Raw genomic sequence first — 9,892 nt, forward strand, 5'->3', positions numbered from 1 at the left:
AAATTGTTGGAAAATGTCAGAAACTGAAAAGGTGATTACATTTTTGGGGTGCAGTTCCCTTGTTTATGGAGAACAGCCGAAGAAAAAGCTTTTAAATACTTAATTAGGTTAAATATAACTGAAAAAATAATAACCTTACAAGTTACATAGATTTGCAGAATAAATGCGCCACTGTCAACGTTTCTGCCAATATGGCCCTTTGGACTGTCAGACTACTTCATATTATTATGATTCTTCCAGTATTCATTTTAAAGGAGTATTTGTTGTTATGAACAAATGTTTTACAGTTTTTTATTAAACTCAAAATAGTTAAATGACACCAGATGACTGAGACTTAAAAGCAGGAAATGTCATTTTAAAGTGAACTGGGCTGTAAATAGACTGGAAGCCGGAATAGTGAGGACTACAAGTGAGATATTATCACATTTTTCTTTTTTGTTTTTGTCACGAGGTAAGCCTGCAGGATTAAAAAAAAAAAAGATGACTGATCAAATGCAACAAGGACTTTTCAAACTAATTGTGAGGCAGGATTTTCTAAATTAGACATTTATTTGCAACCTTGGTTGTATAAAGTTAAGCTATCAAACAAATTTTGGATCAAATAAACTGAACATTTGACAAATCAAATACATAATACGAGGATCTATTAAAACTAAACATATAAAGATTTCCTAAAATCATCATCTATCAGGTTTTATCTTTCACATCTAAAAAAGGTTTGTCTTTTTATTTTTTAATAGTATCGTAATATGTTCATTTTAAATTATTACATGTTATTGTGTTTTTCTTTAATCATGCTGAACACAACGTAGTAGTAAACAATGTCAGTGTTATGTAGATAAACACGAGTCTCTTTAAAGTAAATATAATGCATAGTCGTTAATTATGTTCAAGTTGTCCAAATCATCTATTTTTATTAACAATCAAGGAAAATCTATCACAAAATAAATATTTTTTTTATCTGTAAAACTGTACATGGAGAAGCACAAACTCATTCATGTGATTTACAATTTGTATATATTGTGATTGAATAAATACACAAACCTGATGTTTTTACATTATAAAAGCACCAACTCAACTCCAGTTTACAATATGGAATTTCCTCATGTGTACATGTAACTCAGTGCTGTAAAACCTTTAAATAGATACTGCTGCCTCAGAAATAAAAAAACATATCTTCTCATGAAGCATCTTTACTTGATCTTTAGTGGATTGGTTTGCTAAATTCTCCTTAAAGACGGTTCGGATGTAAAAAAGAAAATGTAGCTGACTGACACCATCCAGTGTTTGTCTCTGTGTGCGTGGCATGTTTGGAGTTGAGTGGTGTCACCTGTGTTTCACATGGTCGAGTATTGACTCCTGATTCGGATGATTTATGTTAAAATCGTGCAGTTGTTGTGGCACTGTTCACAGCTTAAATACCAAGCAGAAGGGGTCTCTACAACCTCTTTCAAGACAAACCTTCCTTCTGTTAAATACAAGACAACCAAAATCCAGACTTGTCACCATTTTCAAAAGTTCATTGTTGATCTTATCTGGCCACATTTTCACGTCCATGTCCGTTCTGACTGGTACAATCTACTGCCTTTCTGCCACTTCATACATTTCATTTATTTTCTCCTGGTACATCTTTACAACAACGGGCCTCCTCAGTTTCAAGGTGGGTCCTGAACAAAGAAGGGAAAAAAAATGTTAATCCGAGCAGCACTTGTATAACAACATGTTATCAGCTGTAAAGATTAAATTACAACTACAATTAGACAACTTTGCTGGAATGTTGTTTGTCTTTGGTTCAGTTGCCAGAAATCTTGAGTGATTGTCACATGACCCACTTGAAAAATGACAATAGCCTCCTGATTCCTTAATAATAATACATTAACTTTGTTTCAGATACCAGAAGAGATGGAAAAAAATGTTCTAAAAACTGACCCAGCTCTCCTCCATTGACAGAGAAGTCTCGCTCCAGTAAGACCCACTTCTGGACCTTCTGGGCGTTGGATGTTGCTTTGGCATTAACACGTTCAACGCCCTCCTGAATGGCATTGTAGACAGCTGGCTCCTTATTGGCTATGATCTCAGACACCTTGGTTGACTTGATGCCGTGCTGCTTGCAAAAGTCCAAAGTCTCAGAACTCAGTTCATCTGTGGGATCGCCATTGTCATCCACTACGCACTGTGTAAAAAAAAAAAAAAAAGACGATCAATAGTGTTTTTGTTCAATTAATTAGCAGCTGTGACTTTTAAAGGAAGAAAGTATCAGTTACTTTTAATGTGAGCAGCATGGAGAGGAACTTGAGCTTGTCTCCGATAAGCATGGCGTTGCTGATGATGGGCACCTCATTCTTCACTGCATCTTCAATGGGCACAGGAGGGATGTTCTCCCCACCGGCGGTGATGATCAGTTCTACACAAAAAGGACAAATTTATTTAGTTTGTTTTTCAGTCTTTAGTGATGATGCTTGCAGCTTTAGGATGGGAATAATTGGCAAGTTTAAAACAAATCACAGAGATGAACCAATGGTTCTAGCAAGGTTCTGTCACAGATAATTCAATTCAACTTTATTTGTATAGCGCCACTTCACAACAATGTTGTCACAGGGCACTTTACATACACGAATCAACATACACATAATTTCAAGCCAATTCATACATATCCTATAATAGAAACCAACTGATTGCATCGAGTCATGACTTCGATCCAATAATAATGGTAATGATCCATAATGTCAAGCCCCTGCAGCATGTTTCTGTTGACTTCTCTGAAATGCAACAAAGACTGAGCTGTGAGTTGGTCTATTGTTGGAGGATGAAAATCAAATGCTGCACTGAATGATGTATTAGATTACAGCAGCATTCAGTGGATTCTGAGACTTATACATGTAAATAGATACCTCAGAATTATTTTGGCAACGTTTGTTTAAATACTTAAGAAATACTAGTTTGCTGGTCTTCAGCCTGGAGGTTCAGGCCTCTACAAACAGCCATAGGATATAGTTAAAGATGTTCTGTTACAGTACAATAATTGGGAAAGAATAATTTTGTGCTTCATTATGCTGCCAGAAGTGCTGCCAGACTTCTAAAGTCTTCAGTTTCTGTGAAATAGGGGCTCTTTTACTAACATTCCTGGGAAGGCCCCCTGATGTGAACGGATCCATCAGGTATAATTTCCTCGCAGCAGTGTCAAGCCAGACACAGAGACAGAAACCTGAATGCAGAGTTCTATGTTCATAGAGCGACGGTTAAAGGAAGGGTGGGGTTATATGATTGGGCTGCATGTGTGGGTGAGCATGCGTAACATTGTTTATATGTTGTAAAGCACTCTGAAATGCAACTGTACGAAAAGTGCTTTCTAAATAAAGTTTGATTTGACTTAATAGAGTAATTATATTGAGAAACAAAGTAGGAATAAAAAAATAAAAGAAATAGGTAAGATAAAATTTGAAAAAAAAAAAAAACTACACCACTCTTCAAAAGTCAAAGGCTAAACCATTTTATTAAATTAACACCTTTACATTTACTAAGTCAAATTTTCCTTTTTTTGCCAATTTTATTTTGTTACAATATAATATAATATAATATAATATAATATAATATAATATAATATAATATAATATATAATATAATATAATATAATTTTCTGTACTGTGCACATTTTTTGCCTTTTATTATATAAACAAATAAAATAACAGTGAAAGGGGGAAAAAAAAAAAACTACAAATGTGTGGCTTGTATCAAAACTATCACCTTTTCATAACTCGAGAAAAAACCTCACCTTTAATCCTTCCTGTAATGTACAGGAAATCTTGCTCATCATGTTTTCCCAGATCACCAGAGTGCAGCCATCCATCCTGATCAAGAGCCTCTGATGTTTTGTCCGGCATGTTCAGGTAGCCCATAAAAACGTTGCGACCCCAGAAACAGATCTCTCCATTACCTTCAGCATCAGGATTTTCCAGCTTTGTTTTGCAGCCTGGCATCACTTTTCCACAGCTGCAGACATGAATCAGGGGTCAGGGACATACACATACAGACCTTTCACTTTCACTTTAGTCTTGGAGCTACAGATGATTTCACACAACTGCTATACAGTAAGTGCTTCATAGTGATATGATTCACACCTTGTGATGCGATACTCGTTGATGGAAACTGTGTGTGGCCCTGAGCTTTCACTCATGCCATAAAGCTCCTTCACGGGGATGTTCAGGCTCATGAAGTACTCCAGAGTTTCTTTGGTGATGGGGGCAGCTCCTGTGCAGCAGAACCTGCAGCGGTCTAAACCCAGAGCAGCACGCACCTTCTTGAAGACCAGATTGTTAGCCAGCATGAAACCCCACGGCACTGCATTTTCCCTTTAATGCATAAAAAATATGAAATAAGTACAAAAATGTTTCACATGTAAATGTATCAAACCGATATGAACATCATGACACATGCTGTTTCAGTCCATATACCATCATTATGTTGAAATAAAACTACTCCAAATAGTAAAAACGTTAGTCTCCGGTTCTTCCAACAACTATCCTGCTGCTGACTCACCCATTCATCACACTGTAGCTGTACTGCAGGCCAATAGACTTTGCCCAGTCTGCCACTCTCTTCCTCAGCGGGGACGCCTTGGCACCAAGAGCTCTCATACTTTCATGCATTTTCTCCCACACTCGTGGAACCCCCAGGAAAAGAGTTGGACGGGCGTCTTTCAATGTGTTTACTAAGGAGCCCTGGAAAACACATGGTGTTCACTGTCAAAGATATTTACACCCACACATGTGTATATATTTATGTTTAAAACTTACTTTCAGGGCATCTGGTTCTGCGAAGTAGGTGGTTCCTGCAAAGCTCATGGAAATCCACATGTCAACCATTTGCGCTGCCACATGGCTGAGTGGCAGGTAGCTGATCAGAACTTCCACTCCGTAGCTCGCGTTTATCAAATTGGATGCTGTACGGGCTGTCCATGTGATCTAATGTGGCAAAAGAGACGGTTTGAACATACTGTGCATTTCCACATACCCCACAGAAAATGTGATAATAAAGCAGCAAAGTTAGATCATATTAAAGTCTACTTGAGATGTGGAAATCCCTTATTAATGCAGGACCCACTTAAGAGTTTTTTGCTATTACATTGAACCCAAAAAAGGGTCCCTCACACTTATCTAAGTCTTGTTTGTCTGCTTGTTGCACTTTAATGACATAAAGGTGCTAGAATTGTTGGGTTAAAGCCATTAACACCCGAAGCATCCTTCAAAAGCACAAAGAAGTGAATGATATGATATATCTGGTTTTCATTGGGATAAAAAAAAAAGAGATCTTTCAATCTTTTTAAAATTGCAGGCAGTCTATTAAAACCAAACAAGTCATTGAATTGGAAGCAGACAAGATTTGGACAGGCTTATGAGATTGGACATTAATCTTGTTTTAAAGTTGCATTTAAAGCAGTGATTCTGGTGTTCCCCTGGGTTTATGTTATCAATAACCTAAGTTAATACTGTGAAAAAAGTCTGAATGTTATACTTCTACAGTCATGTTCTAACTCATAAAGACCAAACCCATAAAAAGATTATCAGACAAGTCAAATTTTTTAGCATGAGGTCTCTATTTGTCCCTTTAACAAATTGTAAAATAAAAAGGTACAATTTTTTAAGGATATTTACCATTTATTAGAGTGTGATATAGTAAAATTTCTGTGGTGCACTCCTCTGCTTCCTGGTATCCATTAAGGGGCAAAAGAGATATTATATATATATATATATATATATATATATATATATATATATATATATATATATATATATATAGATAGATATATATATCTCAGGCTGGGCTCTTATTGGTTAAATTATGAGTTGCCATTTCTGAATATAAACCACTTTACTTTTAATTGTTGAGGTTTTTGTTGATTTTATTTCAAATCCAGTATTTTGAGTCGTATTTCAACATATACACCTATCAACGTCTCACTCAAACACTAAACGCAACCATCACTTCTTATTATATTAATTCAATTTACCTTGAATCAATGCATTTATTTTTACATTCCCATACCTGAATCACACACTTCTCTATGTGTAAGAGCGTAAAATAAAACCTGAATATGATTATTTAGTTTGAAAACTGATCAACAAATGGTGGCAAGTTATAATAATTCTGCAAAAAAAAGGAAAATTAATCTTTTCAGTTTGTTAATTAGAAACCTGAAGAAGCACCAAAATCAAGAAACAAGCAAGCCTCTTGTCACTTACATTGTCATGACTCAGCATAACTCCTTTAGAGTTGCCAGTAGTTCCTGAGGTATAAATGAGAGTGCAGCACTCATTGGCCCGAAGACTGTCAATTATGGCATTCAGATCTTCATCGGGCACCTCCTCTCCCAGTTTCATGAACTCTTCCCACTACAGAAATTCAAAGATGACAACAAAACTGTTCTGAGTACCAAGTTTCATTTCATTTCACCCATGTGAGGGAGATCATTTTGCCTAAAGACGGAGATGGTGCCATTGTATGCACTGTACACAATGTCTTATCAGATGTGTCATTACTATGTGATTTATCTGTTTGATCATCATGTTTGCTATGTCAACATACTGAATAAAGAAATGATGCTTTCTGCTGCAGCTCGCCTTTATATTGGACAATGGCTTTCAGATGGGGCAACTGATCTTTAACCTGTTGGAAAAGACGAGATAAGCAAAGGCATGTGAGGTCAGATTCCTCCCTGCTTTGGTAGTTAGTCATTACTTTACTGCAGTTTATGATGACACACTAAGGGATGACACTGGACCACCTGACCTGCAGGATTTTGTCGAGCTGTTTTTGGTTCTCTACAATCAGAACGTTGGCCTCGCAGTTGGCAGCCACATAGTGACAAGCCTCCGGTGAGTTGGTTGTGTAAATACCAGCCGCCAGACCCCTGAGGTAGAAAGCAGAACATTAATCCACACATTTTCTTTAATGCTTCACTTTCAGAATTTATTACTTGAACTGGCTAATAATTAGGGGTTTTCGATATCAGTTGTTTTTTTGTCTGTTTGTTTTTTTTACTGTAATCCAATATAAAAATATTGGACAACTCTTAATATTCGATACAAATATCAACCAATACTAATATTTTTGGAATGAGTTGTGCCAAACAAACAAATTTCTCAGGAAAACTATACATGATATATTTTATATTTTGTCAATTTGAGTTAGAGCAGATGTAGCTGAAGAGTTTGATGTATAATATGTGCATGTTGTCTGAGAGTTTTGTCATTGAAAAAAGAAAAACATTAATACTGATAATTTCTAATATCGCATTCATTCATTCATTCATTTTCCTAACCACTTAATCCAATTCTGGGTCGCGGGGAAGCTCGAGCCTATCCCAGCAGTCTTTGGGCAAAATGCAGGGTACACCCTGGACAGCTCGCCAGTCCATCGCAGGGCCAAATATCGCATTTTAATTCCGATATCAGCCGATAATATCTTGCTGATTATATCTTTGCTAATAATTACTAACTGCTCTATTGGACATACCCGAGGAGAAGTAAGTCCATTTGTCAATTATAGTATATTTTAAATCTATGTTTAAATCGGGATATATGATGGGGTATTAACTTCAGAGTGCACACAAATGAATACACAAATTTCAATATTCACAAAATAAAATGGAATAATAGTTGTATATTTATAAGAAACAAACTAGTAAATTTAAACCAAAAAAGGAAAAGAAAAATATTTTTCATTTCAGAAAACTACTTTTTTTTTTTTATAAATCTGTATCAAACTCCGAAAAACTCTTTAGTAAAGAATCATATAAGAATCTGTGTTTGGCCCAGACAGAATAAAAATAATATTTTATAAAATCACTTTCATTTTAATCTCTTTTTATTAGTTTTTAGAGCCATAACTGCACTAAATCTTGCTTACTTTCTGTGCAATATGCATCTTCTGCTGTACCAATGGAAATAATGTCGTCGCATGTAATCATGACTACCGGCAGAATGTGATCGGGTCTTCTGGGTGTGTTTTTTTATGTTTTTACTCCCAGTCATCTATTTTATAGCTTAGCAACTTTTATAGGTTTTTAATTTCTTTACAGACATGTTTATCTTCTCTTTGTGGTGGAAACAAAAACTACATTTAAATTTATTTTTACATGCACAATGACAATAAAGATCAGCAAATCTCGAGATTGGTGGGATCTTTGTAACTGAAGAAGTTTGAATATTTTCTGAGGGGAATTCTCAGAACTTCAAACCAACACATGTCAGGCGTACAAAGAGCTTAAGAGCAACATTTACAGCAATAATTCAGGCCAGTGGCTGAAAATAATAGTAATATAGTACACCTTTATTGCACTGTTGCAGATTTTCATTTTCACTGCGACTCTGAGCTTATGCTTTCCAGGGTGCTTTGAGAAAATACAAATTCCCACCTGCTCTCAGGTTCCCAGAGGCAACTAAAATGGTACGATCCAAACCCGTTTGGCAGAAATGCAGAGATAGACTGAGATTGTCAAAGCAAGATATAAACATGCAGTACTGGAGCCGAAAAGTCTGACTAGAAGTTCATCATTAGCTCTTGGCTCCAGACATGTGCTCTTACCCTGCAAGGATGCAGCCAATGTCTGAGATGAACCACTCGGGAGAGTTGAATCCCAGGATGCAAACACCATGGAAACGATTCAGCCCCAGCTACAAATGAGAGGACATGTATCTCAGTGACACAGACACACCATGCATCCATTACTTTTGACCCACTTTTCATTTTCAGAGCTCCTCCGTCTTCATAGCCATGAAACCGGAGCTGTAACACAAGCTGTGAATTTTACACACCCAGGTGTTAGTTTTCAGTGTCCCATTCTCACACCACAGAGTAGACATAAGCCAGGAGTTAGATGCTTTATGCAGTCTGCAGTTCCTAAAAATGTCGTTAGAGAACATTTCATGCATATTTACTTCAGGATCTGAAACTGTGTCAGTGTTTGCTTGGATTATAAGTGTAGACTTTGATTCGAAACATAAGCAGTACTTAATTCACAGCTATTGTACGTGGTTATTTTAGAGTTACCCCTACACATCGGGTGTAAATAAAGATGTAACAACTTTAGAATTTAGATTTAAAAGGGATATCAGGATGCGGTCAGCTTTATCTTGTGTGAATTATGAAAATTAAATCCTGTATAAAGTCAGTATTTTGCCTTCAGGGACATGTAAGCATTGTTTATTAGAGCTGAATTAGTAAAAAAAAAAAAAAAAAAAAGTCAAAAGTAGCTCAAATATTTCCTGGTAGTAATATTTCCTGCAATCACACTAATGCACTCTTTAATGCATGCAGAGAAAGTTAAAATACAAAATGTACCAACCTTGATGAAACTTTTAGCCGCTGCTCGACACTGATCATAGTACTGCCTCCAAGTCAGATTTACCAACTGGCCATCTTTTTTGTAAACCAAAGCTGGCAGATCCCCACACTGTTCCACTGTCTCCAGAAACATCTGATGGATGGTGATTGGAGTCTCCGAGCCCGGACCCGAGCCCTCCATCCTCAGCCTCACTGCCTGATCTCTCCTGCTGCTCCATAGCTGCTCGGCAGGGGCCAGAGTTGTTGGAGAACTCTGAAGCAATAAATGTGCCTTTGGCTCTGGCTCTGTGGGACAACATGGGCAAATGCTTTTACCCGCCATCTCTGACAAATTAGTGTAGAAGACACCAGCTCCACACGGAAGGCACGGAAAGCTCTCGTCGGGAGATACGAGTCAAGAGAATGAGATGAGAGCAAACATCCCTAGAGTATCCCAGTGGGTGTGTTACACCTGCTTTCGCAGAGGAGCAGGAATTTGCAGCTGTGTGGTGAATAAGTAAGGCTTAGCCGTCACCTGATAGGAAACAGAAAGCTGCGGGTGCTCACCTAC

The 9,892-nt window shown here is 37.0% G+C and overlaps 1 protein-coding gene across 1 annotated transcript; it reads right to left on the reverse strand.

Moving 5' to 3' along the window:
* Positions 1-1,578: 1,578 nt before the first annotated feature.
* LOC306764758 (long-chain-fatty-acid--CoA ligase ACSBG2-like) lies at positions 1,579-9,664 on the reverse strand (the record flags this gene model as incomplete). Its single annotated transcript, XM_079251994.1, has 12 exons — positions 1,579-1,667; positions 1,930-2,173; positions 2,265-2,404; positions 3,773-3,990; positions 4,119-4,349; positions 4,537-4,718; positions 4,794-4,961; positions 6,240-6,389; positions 6,583-6,663; positions 6,787-6,907; positions 8,584-8,672; positions 9,344-9,664. The coding sequence occupies 12 exons, from the start codon at positions 9,662-9,664 to the stop codon at positions 1,579-1,581; spliced, it is 2,034 nt and encodes a 677-aa protein (XP_079108120.1).
* Between the last annotated feature and the right edge of the window lie 228 nt (positions 9,665-9,892).

Source organism: Telmatherina bonti (genome assembly GCF_933228915.1).
Source record: "Telmatherina bonti genome assembly, chromosome: 13".
Classification (NCBI taxonomy): domain Eukaryota; kingdom Metazoa; phylum Chordata; class Actinopteri; order Atheriniformes; family Telmatherinidae; genus Telmatherina; species Telmatherina bonti.